General features: G+C 52.8%; 1 protein-coding gene across 3 annotated transcripts in view; it reads left to right on the top strand.

The window, feature by feature from the left end:
• Positions 1-24,261, top strand: part of LOC116955589 (alpha-2,8-sialyltransferase 8E-like) — a 43,054-nt gene extending 18,793 nt beyond the window's left edge. For all 3 annotated transcript variants that reach the window (XM_032976737.2, XM_076053253.1, XM_032976734.2), the window contains 10 exons: positions 8,242-8,301; positions 8,919-9,008; positions 15,365-15,451; positions 16,399-16,485; positions 16,892-17,033; positions 17,594-17,706; positions 20,407-20,499; positions 21,360-21,477; positions 23,553-23,687; positions 24,008-24,261. In XM_032976737.2, coding sequence (XP_032832628.1) covers positions 8,242-8,301; positions 8,919-9,008; positions 15,365-15,451; positions 16,399-16,485; positions 16,892-17,033; positions 17,594-17,706; positions 20,407-20,499; positions 21,360-21,477; positions 23,553-23,687; positions 24,008-24,238 — 1,156 coding nt within the window. In that variant the 3' untranslated portion in view covers positions 24,239-24,261. The remainder of the gene's footprint in view (positions 1-8,241; positions 8,302-8,918; positions 9,009-15,364; positions 15,452-16,398; positions 16,486-16,891; positions 17,034-17,593; positions 17,707-20,406; positions 20,500-21,359; positions 21,478-23,552; positions 23,688-24,007) is intronic.
• The last annotated feature ends 402 nt before the right edge of the window (positions 24,262-24,663 follow it).

Here is a 24,663-nt window from a genome sequence, read left to right as displayed (position 1 = left end):
GGCGGTCGGGCGTGGTGCTGGCCACCCACCCCCTCGTGTACCGTTCCGGCCTTCATAGGTGCTGCTTGCTAACAGCACTTGCCGCTAGAGTCTGTTACAGGCTATACGGGGGATCTTTGTCTTTTTTGCATGGTGTGTGTGAGTATGGGGTGTGTTGGTGTGTGTGTGTGTGGGGAGTGGCCACCCTCGATCTGCAAACACAGAAGGGAGCATTAAGCCATTGCGTGCTGAGGGTGTACCGACGGGGCACCGTGACGTCTCTTGGTCATTGTTCCCCTAACAGAAACAGCAAACTCTTATCCCGCTGTCAAGACAGGTGTGTCTTTTGCCGGGGAGCGGTGGCGCAGCGGTTAGCGCGCTACGATACCTCTCCGCTAACGGCCACCATCATCTGAACCCCCCCCCCCCCCCACTACTGCCCACCACCTTTATGTCGATTCAGCCTTAAATGAGTACACGGTGGGGGGGGGGGAGGTGTTGTTTGGAAACACTGCCCACCCACCCAGTGTGGTGATGTGTCAGCCTTCGTAGGTGCTGCTCGCTAACAGCACTTTCCCCAACAGGGCTGTTAAGGAAATGCAAGGCCGGAGCCATCGGGTCAACATTTGGGGGGACCAAATGTTACAGGGTGTCTGGGGGTCCCAACCCAGACAAATATCTACATTTTGAAACTAATTTCCTGCCCAAAATATTTTCGCTAACACATGGGATGGACTTATTTTTGTTACAATAATGTCTAATAGTGTCTTGTATTACGTTGCTCTGTTTTTACTTTTTTACCATTTCTTGTTTCATCGTATGTAATGGCAGAGATTAAGGATTAATAAAGTACAACCATAGCCACAATCATACAAACATAAATCTAAGCATTGATTTACATGAAGACAAGTCCAGATATTGTGGCCAAGGTTGAGCAAATTGTTATTTTTATTTACATAGCATAGCAATTATTTTTTTAATAGCAATATATTGGGGGGGGACCTTTTGATGTGTTCCCCCCCCCCCCCCCAATATATATATTATAATTACGGCCTTGAGGAAATGTATGGAGAGCCCAAATAACCGCGTGATGTTGATGCTCAGAACTTCAACATTCGTACACACGTCTCGTCGGATCTCGGATCTCGGGAGATCAAGCAAAAAACTAAAACTATTTTTTTTATTTTACCAGGTAAGGACCCCACTGAGCTGCTGTGTAGCTCGTATTCTTTCAGAAACGGGCTGGCCGCCACAAATTATATCTTCAACGAAGTGGGCTTTTAACGTGGGGAATTTATAGCAGCCAAATACTCAGGCTCGAGATCGAAGCGACGACCTCCTGTATACCAAGCGAGGTAGTTAACATCTCCTAGCCACCGTGATCATGATGAGAGAGAGACACGCAAACTCAAAATATACAGCAGCAGGCGTCAGGGTCGAGATAGAGCCCACGACCTCCTGTATACCAGGCAAGGTAGTTAACATCTCCTAGCCACCGTGGTGATGATGATGATGATGAGAGAGACACGCAAACTCAAAATATACAGCAGCAGGCGTCAGGGTCGAGATAGGAGCCCACGACCTCCTGTACACCAGGCGAGGTAGTTAACATTTTCTCGGGGTGGGGATCAACATCGGCTGGAGCTCGGTCACGTGTAGGGGCCGCGTGTTTCCAGCCTGCCGGCTTGGCCCAGGCGATTGGGGTCGCTGGTTGAACCAAAAAGTATCGAGTTTCACTTCTCCTCAGCTGTGCCTCTTCGCCGTAGCGACGACGATCATGGTGTAAACCACGATAACGACACCGCCACGCGTTTCTTCAAAGAATGCGTACGATTTCCAGAGGGGTTCTTTTTTCATGCAGAAACGTGGCGCATGTAAGACCTCCCTCCCGCCCAGTTGTGTGTGGTGTGCGCGTGTGTGTGTGTGTCAGGGGTGTGTGCTGTGTGTACGTGCTGCGTGTTTGTGTGTGTATGTGTGCGTGGGGATCGGTAGTGTAGTGGTTAGGGCGCTGCTCTATGAACCCGGCGATCCCGCTCACGGCCAACACCGGCGACGATTATTTGAACCGGGCATGGGCCTCCCCCAAGGTTGACTCGGCCTCAAATCAGTGCCTGGTGCGGAGTGTAAAAAAACATCGTCACTGGAGAGACAAAGGCGGCCGGGTGTGGTGCTGGCAACCCACCCCCTCGTGTGCCGTGCCGGCCTTCATAGGTGCTCGCAAACAGCACTTGCCCCAACAGTCTGTTACAGGCAATGTGGGGGATCTTTGTCTTTGCGTGTACAGGGGAGCGGCCTGCGCTTGGCTGCCAACATTCAGGCTCTGTCCTTGAGCCCTGGAGTCGTGACACCAACCACGACCACCCTCAGTGTCAATCAAAGTGAATCACCCGCAAACACGCACTCTGTCCCCATCATCGCAGCAGCAGCGGATTATGGCGAGCGATCGAATAAATAAAGTCGTCACCACGTCGCGCTATATACACTACACTATACACTACACTATACACTACACTATACACTACACTATGCAATACACTACACTATACACTACAATATACACTATGCTATACACTACTATACACTACACTATACACTACTATACACTACACTATGCAATACGCTACACTATACACTACACTATACACTATGCAATATGCTATACTATAAACTACACATGACACTATACGCTACACTATACATTACACAATACACAGCACTATACACTATACGCTATACTATACACTACACTATATATTACACAATACACTGCACTATACACTACACATTACACTATACGCTACACTATAAACTACACTATACACTGCATTACACACTACACTAAACGCTACTCTATACATTACACAATACACTGCACTACACTATACACTACACTATACACTACACTATACACTACACTATACACTACACTATACACTACACTATACACTACACTACACTATACACTGCACTATACACTGCACTATATATTACACTATGTACTACACTATACACTAGACTTTACACTACGATACACTACACTATATGCTTACACCATATGCTACACTGTACGCTACATATTACACTTCACACTACACTATACACAACACTACACTATACACTGATATACGCTACACTATACTCTACACTATACACTATACTCGACACTACACTCTACGCTTACACTATACACTCACTATATGCTTACACTATACACTACACTATACACTACACTATATGCTTACACTATACGCTACATTAAACACGACACTATATGCTTACACTATGTTACACTATACACTACAGTATACGCTTACACTATACGCTACACTATACACTACACTATACGCTTACACTATACGCTACACTATACCCTACACTAAACACTACACTATACGCTTAGACTATACGCTACATTATACACTACACTATACGCTATACTATACAGTACACTATACGCTCAGACTATACGCTACATTATACACTACACTATACATTACACTATGCGCTCCACTCTATGCTACATTATACACTACACTTCTGCGGCCGTCTGGAACGCTCTTCCTTGCCGATATTAGAAAGCCGCTGACGCCCTGCCGCTTTTAAATCACCATCATGATCATCATCTAGATTGACAAACTCATTTATTTACAACCGCTTCTTGTTCTTGTGTTTAGTTTGTAGTCCTTCACCCCCCCTGTCGCACCTCCGATCAGCGCGCCTTCTTCGCTTACAAACAACTCATCGGCACTTCGTTCGTTAAAGAGTGGCTGTTAAACCTTTGGAAGGGGGCGCATAGACATCTCTCTCTCTGTCTCTCCTTCTATCTCCCCGCGTTACGATCAGAGGAAACAAGAAGATGCTCGGTGTAGTCGGCGCTTTGCTTCGTTCATCATTTCGGGTTTTTTTTTTTTGGGGGGGGGGGGTGGTTAATGCTTTGCTTTGTGTAAACCCCACTCACCCCACCCCTTTTTTAAATGAAAGATTTCACAATAGATTTCACGGTCCGCTCTCCTTACACCTTCCCTCTCTCTCTCTACCCCCTCTCTCTCTACCCCCTCCCCTCTCTCCCTGTCTCTCCCTCTATCTCCCGCCACCTCCCGCCACACGCTGTTACTGCTGATGGCAATAAAAGTTGTTTAAAAGTCAAGTCTGTCTGCCCCCCCCCCCCCCCGCCGCCACCCCCCGTCTTCCCACGCTCTCAATCAGTACCTGTCGGGTCGGCGTTGACCAGGCTGACCTTCGTTTGAGGCCGGCGAATCATTGATTCTTTCCACGAAGCGATCCCGTGACCTTGAGAGGAAATAACATTAATTGCGCACCATTACCATCCTCCTCTCCCCTCCTCCACTCCTCCTCCTCCCCCCTCCTCCTCCCCTCCTCCTCCCCTCCTCCTCCTCCCCCCCCTCCTCCTCCCCCCCCTCCTCCTCCCCTCCTCCCCCTCCTCGTCCCACGGCCCCGCGCGTAGATTTCGCAACAAGCTCCGGGTTTTTTTGGGGTTGGTATTTTGGGGGGGGGGTCTCACGCGTAATTTGCATCGCGAGCGGGTCGGTCCGCCCCCCCCCCCACCTCCCACCCACCTCGTCTCCACACCTGTCACGTGACTCACGCATTGATTGTCATTCGCTCCGCCCGAGGCAAGACGGGCAGCCGTGGTCATCGCGTCCGCTCCCGTCGTGACGGTCCGAGCGACGGGCAGCTCTGCTGGTCCATCGCTCTCCCTTCGACACCCGTGGGTGGACGAATCTCCATCTCCTGTGGGTCTCTCGGTGAAGTCACGTAGGTGGGAAAAATAATGGGTCGCGACGTTTCGATCGCAACGCAAGCGATCGCTGCTGCTGCTGCTGCGATGATGGGGACAGAGTGCGTGTTTGCGGGTGATTCACTTTGATTGACACTGAGGGTGGTCGTGGTTGGTGTCACGACTCCAGGGCTCAAGGACAGAGCCTGAATGTTGGCAGCCAAGCGCAGGCCGCTCCCCTGTACACGCAAAGACAAAGGTCCCCCACGTAGCCTGTAATAGACTGTTGGGGCAAGCGCTGGTTGCGAGCACCTATGAAGGCCGGCGCGGCACACGAGGGGGTGGGTGGCTAACACCACGCCCGGCCGCCTTTGTCTCCCCAGTGGGCGATGTTTTTACACTCCGCACCAGGCACTGATTTGAGGCTGAGTCGACCTAGGGGGCGGCCATGAGGCTGAAGCCAAAATTGTTGGGGGGGGGGGTTTGTCTTCTTTCCATCATCTTAACAGCGTCTCACATACATAAATGGTCCCATACAAGATATGAACTCCTCCACTCGAAGCTATTCATTCCTTGGCATTTCCATTGTCCATGTACTGTTCGCGTGGTTCCCTGGTCTAACACCTCCCGATCAGCACGGCTTGGCTACGTACGATTGCGAAATAAGGTCGACGCACATACAAACGGTACGCGCGCATCACCGGCGACGAGGCGATGCTGCATAGGACAGGAGGCTGGCTCTGGTGTATGCAAATCGGCCTCAGGGACCAATGCATCACGTCTTAATAATCATGGGAGCACGTGTGTGTTTGCATTTTTCACCACACGCGTGATGTGTGGCGAAATGTGGACTTTATGATGCCTTGTTTTTTCATCGGCGTTTTCCCGTTGTTGCTCAACATCTTCACGCCTCCCGTGTTCTTGCCAGAACGGATGACGTCTATTTGTTTTTGTGTCAATCAATAAGTAAAGAGCCGTTCATGTTGGTGATCGTGGCGACCGATGGTGATGTTGGAAAGCTACGGTTGTTGTGATGGTTGTGCGGGGAGCGGTGGTGCAGCGGTTAGCGCTACGCTGCGACACAAACCCGGCGACCCGAGTTCGATTTGTCGCTCACGGCACAACACCGGTGAAGATGATCCGAACCGGTCCTGGGCCTCCCCTAGGTCGACTCAGCCTCAAACGAGTACCTGGTGTGGTGTGTAGTAACCATCGCCACTGGGGAAACCAAGGCGGCTGGGCGTGGCGCTGACCACCCACCCACATAATCTTAGCTCTTTCGGTAAAGTCACGTTGAAGGGAAACAATAAAATAATAAACTATATAGGAAACAATACAAATTCTCACGACGTTTCGACCATAACACAAACGGTCGTCATCAGGTGTGTCGGTTTGCATTAAATTATTTATTTTTAAACGGTGTCTTTATTTATTTATAAAAAAACGTCAGCGCCACGCGCAGCGATTTGGCAGTTTATTTAGAAGGACTAGTCCATCTATGTTCTGAACAGAGGAGGGGGGAGACGAAAAATTATTGTATGCTGTCTGAAAGCCACTGTAAGCGTGAACAATCAATTAAGACCTGAAATGGTTAATCAAATCTTTCCAATGATTGCTAAGCCAGAATCCATCTTCTCGGTTGAAATTGTCTCTGTGCTTGTATATGTGGATAGCCTCATGAACGAATCTCTCATGGTAGCCAGATGGCTTACAAAGGACCTCTGTCTTGGAAAAGTCAATGTCATGTGAGCCTACTGAATTATAACAATGATCTGCCACGGCCGAGGTGTTGGTCCTACCGTGTTTAAGGTCTGCTTTGTGTTCACGAATGCGGTCCGAGACATGGCGTTTGGTTTCTCCAATGCAACTACTACCACAGAGGCAACTTAGTTTGTAGACACCAGGGTACTGTATGTCCGGAATTACATCTTTTACAGATGGAACCAGATCACGGATTTTATGTAATGTGTTGAACCGGACCTGGATCTTGTGTTTATTCAAGATTTTGGAGATCTTTTTTGTGATCCCCGCAATGTATGGTAAAGTTATGGTTTTGAAAGGCTTTTCACACCTGATGACGACCGTTTGTGTTATGGTCGAAAAGTCGTGAGAATTTTTATTGTTTTATATATATTTTATTGTTTTATTGTTTCCCTTCAACGTGACTTTACCGAAAGAGCTAAGAATATGAATTACTGCAGTCACCAAAGCTTTAAATCACCCACCCCCAGTTTACGGGTGCCACCACTCGCTGACAGCACTTGCCCCAACAGTCTGTTACAAGGCTGTACGGGGGATCTCTGTATTTAGTGGTGGTGTGTTGTGGTGGTGTGTTGCGGTGTGTGTGGTGTGGTGGTGTTTGTGTGGTGTGTGTTGGTGTGTTGCGGTGTGTGCGGTGTGTGTGGTGGTGTGTGTGGTGGTGTGTGTGGTGGTGTGTTTGGTGATGTGTGTGGTGATGTGTGTGGTGTGTGTGGTGATGTGTGTGTTGTGTGGTGTGTTGCGGTGTGTGCGGTGTGTGTGGTGTGTTGTGGTGTGTGTGGTAATGTGTGTGGTGTGTGTGTGGTGTGTCGTGTGTGTGGTGTGTGTTGTGTGTGGTGTGTTGTGGTGTGTGTGGTGATGTGTGTGATGTGTTGCGGTGTGTGTGATGTGTGTGGTGATGTGTGTGATGTGTTGCGGTGTGTGTGGTGATGTGTGCGGTGTGTGTGGTGATGTGTGCGGTGTGTATGGTGATGTGTGTGATGTTTGTGGTGTGTGTGGTGTGTGTTGCGGTGTGTGGTGTGTGGTGTGTGTGTGGTGTGTGTTGCGGTGTGTGTGGTGGTGTGTGCATGGTGATGTGTGTGGCGGTGTGTGTGGTGTGTGTGGTGTGTGTTGCGGTGTGTGTGGTGTGTGTGGTGTGTGTTGCGGTGTGTGTGTGGTGTGTGTGGTGTGTGTTGCGGTGTGTGTGGTGATGTGTGTGTGGTGATGTGTGGTGATGTGTGTATGGTGATGTGTGTGGTGTGTGTGGTGGTGTGTGTGGTGATGTGTGTGGCGGTGTGTGTGGTGTGTGTTGCGGTGTGTGTGGTGGTGTGTGTATGGTGATGTGTGTGGGGGTGTGTGTGGTGTGTGTGGTGATGTGTGTGGGGGTGTGTGTGGTGTGTGTGGTGATGTGTGTGGTGTGTGTGGTGTGTGTAGTGTGTGTTGCGGTGTGTGTGGTGATGTGTGTGGTGATGTGTGTGGTGATGTGTGTGGTGTGTTGCGGTGTGTGTGGTGATGTGTGTGGTGATGTGTGTGGTGTGTGTGGTGATGTGTGTGGTGTGTGTAGTGTGTGTAGTGTGTGTTGCGGTGTGTGTGGTGATGTGTGTGGTGATGTGTGTGGTGATGTGTGTGGTGTGTTGCGGTGTGTGTGGTGATGTGTGTGGTGATGTGTGTGGTGTGTGTGGTGATGTGTGTGGTGTGTGTGGTGATGTGTGTGGTGTGTGTGGTGGTGTGTGTGGTGATGTGTGTGGTGATGTGTGTGGTGTGTTGCGGTGTGTTGCGGTGTGCAGGTGCGTGGACTGGAACACAGATAAGAAGGAGGTGGCGCAGGAAGAGGTGCACGCAAAGAGGTATGAGGCACAGTCACACCGCATCTGTGACCTGGGGTTTGCGTTCAGGAGGCTGAGATGTCACTGACGTTGGCCGTGAGCGCGAATCGAACTCGGGTCGCCGGGTTCGTGACGCAACACAGCGCTAACCGCTGTGCCGCCGCTCCCCGTAATCACCGTCGCTGCCACCGTCACCGCTACCGTCACCACCACCACCACCACAACGACCACCACCATCACCATCACCACCGTCACCACTACCGTCATCGTCACCACCACCACCACAACGACCACCACCGTCACCACCACCATCAACACCGTCACCATCACCGTCACCATCAACACCGTCACCACCACCATCAACATCGTCACCACTTCCACCACCATCACCACCACTGTCACCACCACCATCAACACCCTCACCACCACCACAACCACCACCGTCTTCACCACCACCATCACGACCGTCACCACCATCACCACCACCACCACTATAACCACCACCACCGTCACCACCATCACCACCACCACCACCATCACCACCACCACTATAACCACCACCATCTTCACCACCACCACTATAACCACCACCACCTTCACCACCACCACTATAACCACCACCCCCGCCCCGTGTGCAGGGTCGCTGCTGTCCCTGCTGTGCGCCGGCCGGCACGGAGGAGCAAAGGAAAGGGAACAGCAATAGTGGCGAGGAAAGTCCACAGGCACAGGTACACACAGGGTAGACACGGGGTACACACGGGGTACACACAGGGTTGACACGGGGTACACACGGGGTAGACACGGGGAAGACACAGGGTACACACAGGGTACACACAGGGTACACACGGGGTAGACACAGGGTACACACAGGGTACACACGGGGTACACACAGGGTACACACAGGGTACTCACAGGGTACACACAGGGAACTCACAGGATACACACAGGGTACACACAGAGTACACACAGGTAGACACAGGGTACACACAGGGTACACACAGGGTAGACACAGGGTACACACAGGGTACACACAGGGTAGACACAGGGTAGACACAGGGTACACACAGGGTAGACACAGGGTACGCACGGTGTAGACACAGGGTACACACAGGGTACATACAGGGTAGACACAGGGTACACACAGAGTACACACAGGTAGACACAGGGTACACACAGGGTACACACAGGGTAGACACAGGGTACACACGGTGTAGACACAGGGTACACACAGGGTATATACAGGGTACACACAGGTACACACGGGGTAGACACAGGGTACACACAGGGTACACACAGGGTACACACGGTGTACACACGGTGTACACACAGGGTACACACAGGGTAGACACGGGGTACACACAGGTTACACACAGGATACACACAGGGTACACACGGGGTACACACAGGGTACACACAGGATAGACACAGGGTACACACAGGGTAGACACAGGGTAGACACGGGGTAGACACGGGGTAGACACAGGGTACACACAGGGTACACACAGGGTAGACACGGGGTACACACAGGTTACACACAGGATACACACAGGGTACACACGGGGTACACACAGGGTACACACAGGATAGTCACAGGGTACACACAGGGTACACACAGGGTAGACACGGTGTAGACACAGGGTACACACAGGGTACACACGGGGTACACACGGGGTAGACACGGGGTAGACACAGAGTACACACAGGGTAGACACGAGGTACACACAGGGTAGACACGAGGTACACACAGGGTAGACACAGGGTGAACACAGGGTACACACAGGGTAGACACGAGGTACACACAGGGTACACACAGGGTACACACAGGGTAGACACAGGGTAGACACGAGGTACACACAGGGTACACACAGGGTACACACGGGGTACACACGGGGTAGACACAGGGTACACACAGGGTACACACAGGGTACACACAGGGAGACACGGGGTACACACAGGGTACACACAGGGTAGACACAGGCTACACACAGGGTACACACAGGGTAGACACAGGGTAGACACGAGGTACACACAGGGTACACACAGGGTAGACACAGGGTACACACAGGTACACACAGGGTAGACACAGGGTAGACACGAGGTACACACAGGATACACACAGGTTACACACAGGGTAGACACAGGGTAGACACGAGGTACACACAGGGTACACACAGGTACACACAGGGTACACACGGGGTACACACGGGGTACACACAGGGTAGACACAGGGTACACACGGGGTACACACAGGGTAGACACAGGGTACACACGGGGTACACACGGGGTAGACACAGGGTACACACAGGGTACACACAGGGTAGACACAGGGTACACACAGGGTTGACACAGGGTACACACAGAGTACACACAGGTAGACACAGGGTACACACAGGGTACACACAGGGTAGACACAGGGTACGCACGGTGTAGATACAGGGTACACACAGGGTACATACAGGGTACACACAGGTACACACAGGGTAGACACAGGGTAGACACAGGGTACACACAGGTACACACAGGGCACACACAGGATACACACAGGGTACACACAGGTAGACACAGGGTACACACAGGGTACACACAGAGTACACACAGGTAGACACTGGGTACACACAGGGTACACACAGGGTAGACACAGGGTACACACATGGTACACACAGGGTAGACACAGGGAACACACAGGGTACACACAGGGTAGACACAGGGTAGACACAGGGTACACACAGGGTAGACACAGGGTACGCACGGTGTAGACACAGGGTACACACAGGGTACATACAGGGTACACACAGGTACACACAGGGTAGACACAGGGTAGACACAGGGTACACACAGGTACACACAGGGTACACACAGGGTAGACACAGGGTAGACACAGGGTACACACAGGGTACACACAGGGTACGCACGGTGTAGACACAGGGTACACACAGGGTACGCACGGAGTACACACAGGTACACACAGGGTAGACACATGGTAGACACAGGGTACACACAGGGTACGCAAGGGGTACATACAGGGTGCTTATGGGATAGACCCAAACAGAGACTCGTAGACTCACACAGAGATTCATATACTCACACAGAGCACAGAGACCCACACAGAGACCCATAGACTCACACCGAGACTCATAGACTCACAAGGAGACTCATAGACTCACACAGAGCACATAGACCCACACAGAGACCCATAGACTCACACAGAGACCCGTAGACCCACACAGAGGACCATAGACTCACAGAGAGACTCATAGACTCACACAGAGGCCCATATAATCACAGAAGAGACCCCATAGCCTCACACAGAGACTCATAGACTCACACAGAGACTCATAGACTCAAACAGAGACACTTAGACTCATACAGAGACTCATACTGACACAGAGGAGACCCGTCGATTCACACAGAGACTCGTAGATTCACACAGAGACTCATAGACTCACACAGAGACCCAAAGACTCACACAGAGACCCATAGACTCACACAGAGACTCATACTCACACAGAGACACATAGACTCACACAGAGACTTATAATCACACAGAAACTCATAGACTCACATGGAGAGTCAGAGACTCACAAGGAGACTCATAGACTCACACAGAGACCCGTAGACTCACAAAAAAGACAAAATAGACCCGCGCAGATACCCATAAACTCACGCAGTGACTCATGAACTCACACAGAGGAGACCCCATAGACTCGTAGACTCACACAGAGACCCCGTAGACGCACGCAGAGACTCATAGACTCACAAGGAGACTCAGACTCACACAGATACTCATAGACTCACACAGATACTCATAGACTCATAGACTCACACAGAGCACATAGACCCACACAGAGACCCATAGACTCACACAGAGACCCGTAGATCCACACAGAGGCCATTGGACTCACAGAGAGACTCAAAGACTCACACAGAGACTCATAGACTCACAAGGAGACTCACAGACTCACACAGAGACACATAGACTCATACAGAAACTCATATTCACACAGAGACACATAGACTCACACAGAGACCCATAGACTCACACAGAGACTCACACAGAGACTCATAGACTCACCCAGAGACTCATAGACACATAGACTCATACAGAGACTCATACTCACACAGAGACACATAGACTCACACAGAGACCCATAGACTCACACAGAAACTCAGACTCACGCAGAGACTCATAGACTCACACAGAGACTCATAGACTCACACAGAGACTCATAGACTCACACAGAGACTCACGCAGAGACTCATAGACTCACGCAGAGACTCCTAGACTCACACAGAGACTCATAGACTCACGCAGAGACTCATAGACTCACACAGAGACCCATAGACTCACACAGAGACCCATAGACTCACACAGAGACTCACACAGAGACCCATAGACTCACACAGAGACCCATAGACTCACATAGAGACTCACACAGAGATTCATAGACTCACACAGAGACTCACAGACTCACACAGAAACTCATAGACTCACACAGACTCATAGACTCACACAGAGACTCACACAGAGACTCATAAACTCACGCAGAGACTCATAGACTCACACAGAGACCCATAGACTCACACAGAGACTCATAGACTCACACAGAGACCCCGTAGACTCACACAGAGATCATAGACTTACGCAGAGACTCATAGACTCACACAGAGACCCATAGACTCACACAGAGACTCATAGACTCACACAGAGACTCACGCAGAGACTCATAGACTCACGCAGAGACTCCTAGACTCACACAGAGACTCATAGACTCACGCAGAGACTCATAGACTCACACAGAGACCCATAGACTCACACAGAGACCCATAGACTCACACAGAGACTCACACAGAGACTCATAGACTCACACAGAGACTCATAGACTCACACAGAGACTCATAGACTCACACAGAGACTCACGCAGAGTCTCATAGACTCACGCAGAGACTCCTAGACTCACACAGAGACTCATAGACTCACGCAGAGACTCATAGACTCACACAGAGACCCATAGACTCACACAGAGACCCATAGACTCACACAGAGACTCACACAGAGACCCATAGACTCACACAGAGACCCATAGACTCACATAGAGACTCACACAGAGATTTATAGACTCACACAGAGACTCACAGACTCACACAGAGACTCATAGACTCACACAGACTCATAGACTCACACAGAGACTCACACAGAGACTCATAAACTCACGCAGAGACTCATAGACTCACACAGAGACCCATAGACTCACACAGAGGCTCACGCAGAGACTCATAGACTCACACAGAGACTCATAGACTCACACAGAGACTCATAGACTCACACAGAGACTCATAGACTCACACAGAGACTCACGCAGAGACTCATAGACTCACACAGAGACTCCTAGACTCACGCAGAGACTCATAGACTCACGCAGAGACTCATAGACTCACACAGAGACCCATAGACTCACACAGAGACCCATAGACTCACACAGAGACTCACACAGAGACCCATAGACTCACACAGAGACCCATAGACTCACATAGAGACTCACACAGAGATTCATAGACTCACACAGAGACTCACAGACTCACACAGAGACTCATAGACTCACACAGACTCATAGACTCACACAGAGACTCACACAGAGACTCATAAACTCACGCAGAGACTCATAGACTCACACAGAGACCCATAGACTCACACAGAGACTCATAGACTCACACAGAGACCCCGTAGACTCACACAGAGATCATAGACTTACGCAGAGCCTCATAGACTCACACAGAGACCCATAGACTCACACAGAGACTCATAGACTCACACAGAGACCCGTAGACTCACACAGAGGCTCACGCAGAGACTCATAGACTCACACAGAGACTCATAGACTCACACAGAGACTCATAGACTCACACAGAGACTCATAGACTCACACAGAGACTCACGCAGAGACTCATAGACTCACACAGAGACTCCTAGACTCACGCAGAGACTCATAGACTCACGCAGAGACTCATAGACTCACACAGAGACCCATAGACTCACACAGAGACCCATAGACTCACACAGAGACTCACACAGAGACCCATAGACTCACACAGAGACCCATAGACTCACATAGAGACTCACACAGAGATTCATAGACTCACACAGAGACTCACAGACTCACACAGAGACTCATAGACTCACACAGACTCATAGACTCACACAGAGACTCACACAGAGACTCATAAACTCACGCAGAGACTCATAGACTCACACAGAGACCCATAGACTCACACAGAGACTCATAGACTCACACAGAGACCCCGTAGACTCACACAGAGATCATAGACTTACGCAGAGCCTCATAGACTCACACAGAGACCCATAGACTCACACAGAGACTCATAGACTCACACAGAGACCCGTAGACTCACACAGAGACTCACACAGAGACTCACACAGAGACCCAAAGACTCACACAGAGACCCATAGACTCACACAGAGACTCATAGACTCACACAGAGACCCATAGACTCACACAGAGACTCACACAGAGATTCGTAGACTCACACAGAGACTCAGAGACGCACAGACTCACACAGAGACTCATAGACTCACACAGAGACTCATAGACTCACACAGAGACTCACACAGATACTCATAGACTCACACAGAGACTCATAGACTCACACAGAGACCCCATAGACTCACACAGTGACTCATAGACTCACACAGAGACTCATAGACTCACGCAGAGACTCATAGACTCACACAGAGACCCCGTAGACTCACACAGAGACCCATAGACTCACACAGAGACTCACACAGAGGCTCGTAGACTCACACAGAGACTCACACAGAGACTCATAGACTCACACAGAGACTCACACAGAGACTCATAGACTCACACAGAGATCCCATAGACTCACACAGAGACTCATAGACTCACACAGAGACCCCGTAGACTCACACAGAGACTCATAGACTCACACAGAGACTCATAGACTCACGCAGAGACCCATAGACTCACACAGAGACTCACACAGAGACTCATAGACTCACACAGACGGGCTCGATGGGCCTGCGCCTCTGCTGCCCTCCTCTGTGCAGGAACGCCGTGACGCTGGCGAAGGCTGTGATGAGCACAGCCTGCACGGAGCTCTTCAGCAACATCGTCAATCGAGGTATTCCAAAGAGGTGAGTGGATCCTCTCCCCGCCCTTCAGAATCTGAATGTTTATTAACACTGGAGGAATCCGATGAGCTATGAAGCTCTTTGTGTCCAGTGCTGAGCTGTTTTTTTCTTTTTTCACCAGGTGTAAGGCCTCCACTGAGCTGCTCTGTAGCTATTTTGTGTTTCCAGAAGCCACGTGGCCATCGCAAATGATAGCTCAACGTAGTGGGCTCATCATCATCAAGATCGTCATGTGTTTAAATTCATAGCAGCAGCCAAATGCTCTAACCCGGTGGTTCTTGACCTAGGGTGCATCACGCATCCCCTGGTGGGGGTGCGTGATGCCCTTTCTGGGGGTAGCGAGACATGGGCATTTTTTTTTTAGAAGGTAAATCATCGAAACACGTTAAGTTGCAACTTACTTTGTTTCATCATTAGACCCCCTTTGCCAGTACCAAAATGTAATAATAGGGTTTTTCCCCTTTTTTCTGGCAACAAAACTGAAATCTTTTTACAAGGATTCATGTGACTGCATTAACCACAATACCTGCAGTCAAAATGCAAACAAAAAACATACTACGATAATATATGCATTGTCCTTGAAACTGATTGGTCCACACCGAGGGACGGCTTTCTTTTGAGCCTCGAGCCAATTGGTGCTCGACCAGATGACGCCTTTTGGCCAGATGACGCCTTTCGACTCCAGCTCACGGCCGACACCAGTGACGATTTTATGAACCGGTCCTGGGCCACCCCCCCCCCACCCCCCACTAGGTAGACTCAGCCTCAAATGAGTACCTGGTGAAGGTGTATAGTAAACACGATCGCCAGTGGGGAGACAAAGGCGGCCTGGCGTGGTGCTGCTCACCCACCCTCCCTCGTGCTCCGCTCCGGCCTTCATAGGTGCAACTTGCTCACGGGCACCTGTGTGTGTGTATGTGGGGCGAAACCTTTGTCTTTGTGCGTGGCAGGTTCAACGAGCAGAACGTCGTGAGTGATGCCAAGGGGGTAGGCGACTGTCCCTGGGCCCCCAATGTCTCCTCCACGCTCCAATTCCAGTGAGTGCACGGTGGGGGGGGGGGGGGGGGGGTGCGGGTCGGGGGTGGGAGACACTGCTGCTGCTGCTGCTGTTAGCGAGCGCCTATTAAGGCCGGCACGGTATACGGGTGGGTGGGCGATTGGATGCTTGGGTGGCCAGCACCGCCACGCCCGTGTCTGTCCCCAGTGCAGTGCCGCTGTTTACGCGGCGCGCCAAAGGTGACTCCGGCTGCAGCCACGCAGGACTGCGTTAGGAATCCGCCACTGATGGTGGCGCCTCACAGCAATTCCCCGAAATTCCCCTCCTACATCGCCCCGTGTCCCCGTGTCTCCCCGTCTCCCAGCGTCACCCCGTGTGTCCCGGTGTCCCCCCGTCCCCCTGTGAAACCCCCCCCCCCCTCCCCACTGTGTCTCCCCGCGTCACAGGGACATTCACCAGAACGTGACGGGCGGCGCGGGGCAGGTGATGGTGACGCAGACGAACTCTCCTGTTCAGTCCAACATCACGTACGACGCCAGCAAGAAGACGATCACAGTGGACAAGAACCTGCACGGCATGTTCATCAAGGTGCTGGCTCGCTCGCTCGCTCGCCCCTTCGCCTGCTCGCTCGCCCCTTCGCCTGCTCGCTCGCCCACCCTCCCACTCGCCCTCTCGCTCGCCCACTCACTCGCCCACCCTCCCACTCGCCCTCTTGCTCGCTCACTTCCTCGCCCACTCTCCCACTCGCCCACTCGCTCACTCGCTCGCCCGCTCTCACTCGCTCACCCGCCCTCCCACTCGCCCTCTAGCTCGTTCACCCGCTCGCTCCATCGCTTGCTCACTCGCTCGCCCAGTCTCTCACTCGCCCTCTCGCTCACTGACTCTCTCACTCGCCCTCTCGCCCACTGACTCGCTCACCCACTCGCTCACCCGCCACGTGTTATGATGCGATGATGATAACACCCGCAGTCTTAACCAGGGCGGACTGCCCGTCTCGAAACGCGAACCTCTGCAATAAGCGGCGAACGCGCTACCACTCATGTCACGATGATGATGCCTGATGATGGCCGATGATAGCTGATGATGATAGCTGATGATGATGATGGTGATAATGATGGCTGCTGCTGATGACGGTGATGTGGCTGCAGGAGTTCCCCGAGCGGAGTGGGCGCTACCCTCGCTGCGCCGTCGTGGGGAACGGAGGGATCCTCGCCAACAGCTCCTGCGGCTCCCAGATCGACGCAGCCGACTTCGTGATCCGGTGAGAGGGGGGGGGGGAGGAGGAGGGAGAGGAGGTAGGGAGGGAGAGAGAGGAAGAGAGAGGGAGAGAGTGAGGGAGGAAGACAGGGAGAGAGTGAGTGAGTTATAAGGTAGACAAGGCCGACTCCGTGATCCGATTAGAAGGAGGTAGAGAGAGGGGAGTGAGAGAGTGACAGGGAGAGAGTGAGGGAGAGAACAAGAGATTGAGAGAATAAGAGTGGGAGGGAGGGAGGGAGGGGAGATTGAAAGAGTGATAGAGGGAGAGTGAGAGACAAGAGAATAGACGGGGCCAACTTCGAGATCCGGTGAGTGAGGGGGGAGAGAGAGAGAGACATGGAGAGTGAGTGAGAGAAATGGAGAGAGGGAGAGTAGACGATGCCGACTTTGTGATACGGTGATAGGGTGTGGGGGCAGAGGAAGGGAGAGCGAGAGAAGGAGAGAGAGTGTGAGAGACTGTGAAAGTGAGAATGAGTGGCTAGCCATCGCATGCCCAAAACGGCTTCTGTTTGCCTGGCTAGAGGGGTGTAAACGGGTGCGGTACGGTCTGGAGAAGAGATAGAACTGATGGGTGAGTGAGTTGTTGAGTGAGTAGTTGAGTGAGGGAGTGAGTGGGTGAGTGAGTGAGTGGGTGAGTGGCTGAGTGACACGGGCTGAAGAAGAGATGGAGCTAATGGGTGAGTGAGTTGGTGAGTGAGTAGTTGAGTGAGGGAGTGAGTGGGTGAGTGAGTGGCTGAGTTGGTAAGTAAATAGTTGAGTGAAAGAGTGAGTGAGTGAGTGGGTGAGTGGCTGAGTGACACGGGCTGGAGAAGAGACGGAGCTGATGCGGTACGGGAGGATGTGGAGCTGAGTGGACTTGTCAATGACTGGTACCAGCGGTGTCAAGATCGGCCTCTATGGAGGAGGAGGCTCGCGAAGGACGCTACTGGGCAGTTGAAGGCAGTCGCCCTCCAACAACAACGGAGGGCAGAGGATCTGAGCTCACAACAACGAGAGGAGCGCCGGGCAGCTAAAACGCAGCAATTTCGCACAGTGGGGAGCACAGCTGGTGCATCTGCCGGTCATCTCAATCAGTAAACTTTTGGCACCTGGGTCTGTTCCGTAACCTCCTGCAAGTAGCGAACCTTCCACACTTCACGTGACGGCCTCAAAAGTGCACATAGCCTTGCACCATCGCCGTGGTGATTTTACCACCAATTAGTTAGGGAATGGTAGCTGTTGTTGTTGAATGAATGACTGTATGCGTGCGCGTGTGTGTGACTGTGCGTGTGTGTGTGGAGCGGTAGTGTAGCGGTTAGTGCGCTGCGCTACGAACCTGGTGACCCGAGTTCAATTCCCGCTCACGGCCACCACCAACGACGATTATCTGAACCGGTCCTAGGCCTCCCCTAGGATGACTCAGCCTCAAATAAGTACCCGTGCGGTGTGTAAACATCGCCCCTGGGGAGACAAAGGCGGTCGGGCCTGGTGCTGGCCACCCACCCCCTCGTGTGCCATGCCGGCCTTCATAGGTGCTCGCTGATAGAAATTTCCGCAACGGTCTGTTACAGGCTATACCAGGAATCTCTGTCTGTGTGTGTATGTGGCTTTAAACATCGTCACTGGGGAGACAAAGGCGGCCGCTCGTGGTGCTGGCCACTCCACCCCCTCGTGTGCCACAGTGCCGGACTTCGTAGGTGCTCGCTCACAGCACTTGCCCCAACAGTCTGTTACAGGCTACACGGGGGATATTTGTCCTTGTGTGTGTGTGCACGTGTTCAATTGTAAGCCGACATGCACATTCGTCGTAAACAACAACAACAAACTCGGCGATGCTTTCCCGGGTACAACAAACGGGACAAACAGAGTGGTGGCGCAGTGGTTAGCGCAGCGGGTTACAATCAGCACCGCGGACAGCTCCAGAGACCCTAACGGAGCTCTCTGCGGTGCTGAATTCTCCACTGACGACTCGGGGCCTGGACCTCTCTGTAAGATTCGCCCGTCCGATCAACCGCTGGTGATTTAATTCTAAAACACAATGTCTTTATACCATCACGCTCGTTTAGCGAAATGTTCCGAACATGACAATCAGAATGGTTATTTTAAACTGTAGGAATCCTATTATGCTCTTTTTTTTTCTCACAGATGTCTGGGATTACCAGCAAGACCCACTGAGCTGCTGTGTAGCTCTTTTTCAGAAGCGACCTGGACATCACAAATCGTAGCTCCAACGATGTGGGATTGTCATCGTCATCACCGTGTGGAAATTTAGAGCAGCAGCCAAATAACTCTTCTGAACGCGTGGCGTTGATTCTAAATGTTGGAGGGGGGGGGGGGATGCGGAGGAATACGGAGAAAAATCCACGCGACCACGGAAAGAGAGAGAGAGAGACGCAAACTCCAAATATACAGCAGCAGGCGTTATGGGTGAGATTGAACCCCCGACCTCCTGTATACAAGGCGAGGTAGTTAACATCTCATAGCCACCGTGATGATGATGAGAGAGAGAGAGACACGCAAACTCCAAATATACAGCAGCAGGCATCGGGGTCGGGATCGAACCCACGACCTCCTGTATACCATGCGAGGTAGTTAACATCTCATAGCCAGGGAAAGCGAACGTGCGACGGGACGAGCGACGACCTCGTCGCGAGTGACGATGAGCGGCGACGTCGTTTGACCCCCACCACTGCCCCCCCCCCTGCACCCCCTCTGCTCGGCGCAGCTGTAACCTGGCGCCGGTGCATGGCAGGTTTGCCGTTGACGTCGGCTCAAAGACCAACATCGTGACGGCCAACCCGACCATCATCGTGAACAAGTGAGAGCTCCCCCCCCCCCCCCCCCCACACCGGAGTGAAGCTAGCCTGGCACGAGCTCCTCCGGCATGGCAGTCAGCTGAGCCGCTCGACTCTCGTTCCCCATCCACCTCGCCCTGGCTCCTGCAGTCATTACAGCTTCCTGCCAGCAGCAGCCAAATCGTTCCACCACTTCACGGTTGACGGCCCGCCTGGGTGGACCTAGCCTGGCACGAGCTGCCTCGGCGGAGCGGCGGAAGCGCTCGCGACCGAATAGCATCGGAGGGATGTTTGAACCGGTCCTGGGCCTCGCCTAGGTCGACTCAGCCTTGAGACGTTTAGCCGGTGCGGTGTGTGAAAAATAAACATCGTCAACTAGATGGAGACAAAGGCGGATGAGTTGGGGGGGGGTTTCTCAGGGTAACATCACTCGGCGATCGGTGCGCTGCGCTGGCCTGCCGCAGCTGCTCGCAAAGAGCACTTGCCTCCCTCGAACAATAAAACGTCTGTTGAGGCTACACGGGGGAATCTTTGTCTCTGGCTGTACTTAACCCCCGGATGGGGAGCGGTGGGGCAGTGGTCAAGCGCTCTCCACCACGAACCCGGCGACCCGAGTTCTATTCTCGTGCACGGCCACCGCCAACGACGAGTGGCGAATATCTGAACTGGTCCCAGGACTCCCACTAGGTCGACTCAGACTTCAAACGATTACCCAGTGCGATGTGTAAAAAAAAAATCAAACATCAGCGACTGGCGTGGTTTCAGGCCACGTCACTTCGCCATAGGTAGGCTCTACCAGCCTGCCATGAGGTGCTCGCAAACGGCACTTGCCCGAAACAGCCAGTGGAGGCTACACGGGTGACCTTTGTATGTGTCTGTGCAGATTCCAGTCGTTGAATTTCCGGCGGCAGCCGTTTGTGAAGGAGATGGCAGCGTATAAAGACACCATCATCCTAGTGTCCGGGTTCTCGTTCGCATCCCTAACGCCGATTGCTATGAGGGTACGAATACAATCACTCACACAGACCCTCACACACTCACACAGACACTCACACACACACAGACACTCACACACACACAGACACTCACACACAGACACTCATACACCCACTCATTTACACAGACACTGACTCACAACAACAACAACAACCGCCATTGGCCACTAAGTGGTGGTGACGTCACCACGACGCTTGTGCCAGGCTATGTGCACCTTGAGGCCACGTGAAGTGTCGAACGCCCGCTGGCAGGTCACGGGGCAGACCCAGATGCCACAGGTCGACTGACTGAGACGACTGGCTGATGCACCACCTTTGCCCCCTACTGTGCCAACTTTCTGTGCTTTAGCCACTCGGCGCTCCGCTAAGTCGCGTCCTTCACGAGCCTCCTCCACAGAGGCCGATCTTAACACCGCTGGTACCAGTTATCGGCAAGTACACTCAGCTCCTCATCCTCCTGTAACACATCACTCCATCTCTTCTCTAGCCCGTGCTGCGCCAGTTTCGCCCCCTCGATCCGGCTGAACAAAAGCTGTTTAGGCATGCGGTGGCTGGGCATGCGGGCTACATGGCCCAACCAACGCAGCTTTGCCTGCCAGAGGAGCTCACTGATGGAAATGTGTTCAGATATTTATAGGATTTGTGAGCTCCTCACACAATCCAGCCTGGTTAAACCCAGGATAGATCGTAGGCAGGCCAGCCTAAATGTTTCTAACTGGCGAAGATGTTCCATTAGGAGGGTCCACGTTTCACAAGCGTAGAGAAGGGAGGGAATGACCGTGGCAGAGAAGACCTGAAGCTTCGTGCGGAGCGACAGACCAGGTAGCTTCCACACAGCGTTATGCAACTGATGAAAAAATAATGCCGCTCGACTGATTCTGAGTGAGACCTCTGCTGTTAAACTGCAGCCGGTCATGAGCACACTGCCCAGGTATGGGAAACTCTCCACTCTCTCCATAACTGCCCTATCACCAATTGGGAGTTGTGGGGGTGGAGTGTCCGATGGTACAAAATACCGAGGCAGGTGCTTAGTTTTGTTGGGGCTGATGGTAAGGCCCCACCTTATAGTGGCAAGCTCCAGGTTCAGTAGCAGCACTTCCAACTCCTCCTCTGAGGGAGCAGCAATTACCAGATCATCGGCATACATAACATGGTTGAGCAATAGGGAGCCATCCCTTGACCACACCCGGGCATCAATCAGCCTCCCATTGTGTCTGTACCGGATGGAAATTCCTCCGGTACAGCCATTGAAGGCTTCACGAACTACGTGGCCATAGAAGGCATCTGACTCATCGACTTTGCCTGCATCCCTCCACTGATGTTCGCCTTCAGTGGGGAAATTAGTAACCACGACCACCACTCCTCGCCTCCGGTTGATGGGAAGGCGAGCCCAAAGTAGCCTGGGGCCCACAGATTCCCACACCTCACCGCCACGCTCCCACGCCCCCTTCATTCTTTTGTTCAGAAGAAGAGCTACACCCTGTTGTTTGGCAGTCTCCTGCCCCGAGTAGAGGATTGTCCACCCCTCATGGTGGCAGGAGCCAGAGCCGGTCCACCTCCTGAATGCAACAGAGATCAGGAGGTACCGGTCCAGCTCCCGACAGAGGAGTGGCAGCCTCTCCTCCGCAGTGAGCGTTCGAACATTCCACGTGATCATCCGTAGTGGCTTTCATTGTTTCTGGAGGAGCCCCGAGGGTAAAGATTCAATCTCCTGACTCACAGACAATCATTTACACACACACACTCACTTACACAGCACAGACATAGACTCACTTAATCACATACACTCACTCACACACGGACACTCACACACTGACTCACACGCAGCAGTCACTCACTCACTCATGCACTCACCTTCTTCCTCACTCACCCACTCACCTAGACATTCATACACATATACACTGTCTGCCTGCCCATCCATCCGATCGTCCATCTGTCTCTCTCTTTGTCCATATATCCGTCTGTCCACGTGTCCACGTGTCCGTCTGTGTCCATGTGTATGTCTGTGTCCACGTCTCTCTGTCCACGTGTCCACGTCTCTGTGTCTACGTGTCCCTGTGCGTGTGTGTGTCCGCCCGCAGCTCATCTTCACGCTGGAGGACTTCGGAGCGCAGCAGAGGGTCGCCTTCTTCAACCCCGACTACATGAGGGCCATCGCACGCTTCTGGAAGGGCCAGGGGGTGAACGAGCCGCGACCCTCCTCGGGGCTCATGATGGTCAGCCTCCCTCCCCCACCCTCATCCCCCCCCCCACCCCACACACACACCCCGTGTCTCCCAGCATCTCCACTGAGTCTCCCAGCAACTTCACATCGCACTCTCTCTCCACCTTTGTCTCCCCGTGTCTCCATCCATCTCCCCACATCTACACCCCACCATCACCACCACCAGCACCTTTATCTCCCCTTCACCTCTCCGTGTCTCTCCTTCTCCACGCGTGCGATTGCCCCCCCCCCACCCACCCCAGCGTCTCCCAACATCTTCACCTCTTCCCCCCCCCAACTGCCCCGCCCCCCCCTCCCCCCCCCCCCCCCCAGACGAGCGTGGCCATGGACCTGTGTGACGAGGTGCACGTCTACGGCTTCTGGCCGTTCGACCGGGCGATCCCGTCCGGGGCGGGCGGTGTGGCGGCGGAGCTGACGCACCACTACTACGACGACCAGAAGCCCAACCGGCGCCACTCGATGCCCCACGAGTTCCTGGAGCTGCTGGCGCTGCACAGCCGCGGGGTGCTGCGACTGCACGTGGGGGAGTGCGCGGCGCCTTGAGGGGGGACGCCTCCTCCAGGGACACGCGGGGGTGGGGGGGAGAGGAGGAGGAGGATGGTGGGGGGAGGAGGAAGAGGAGGAAGAGAAGGAGGAAGATCGAGGGGGCAGGGGGGAGGAGGAGGAGGCTCTCGAACCGGGCGAGGATCTTGTTGTTGACGTGGGGGCGCCAAGAGACGATGCTAGCGGTGATGATGATGATGGTGGTGATGGTGGTGATGATGCGGATGATGATGGGAGGAGGGGATTATTCCGCAGTGCAGCAGCGTGAGGAGCGAGGTGCCCTGCAGCAAAGGCGGGTGAGCGGGTGGGTGGTTGTGGGTGGTTGGCTGAGTGAGAGAGCCTCTATGTGAGTCTATGGGTCTCTACGTGAGTCTATGGGTCTCTGTGGGTCTATAGGTCTCTGTGTGAGTCCAGTAATACCCTCG

Source organism: Petromyzon marinus, chromosome 60 (genome assembly GCF_048934315.1).
Source record: "Petromyzon marinus isolate PM22_M1 ecotype Great Lakes invasive population chromosome 60, UKy_Petmar_22M1.pri1.0, whole genome shotgun sequence".
NCBI classification, from domain to species: domain Eukaryota; kingdom Metazoa; phylum Chordata; class Hyperoartia; order Petromyzontiformes; family Petromyzontidae; genus Petromyzon; species Petromyzon marinus.
The sequence above is the reverse complement of the archived record's forward strand: the minus strand, read 5'-3'. Positions and strand labels throughout refer to the sequence as shown.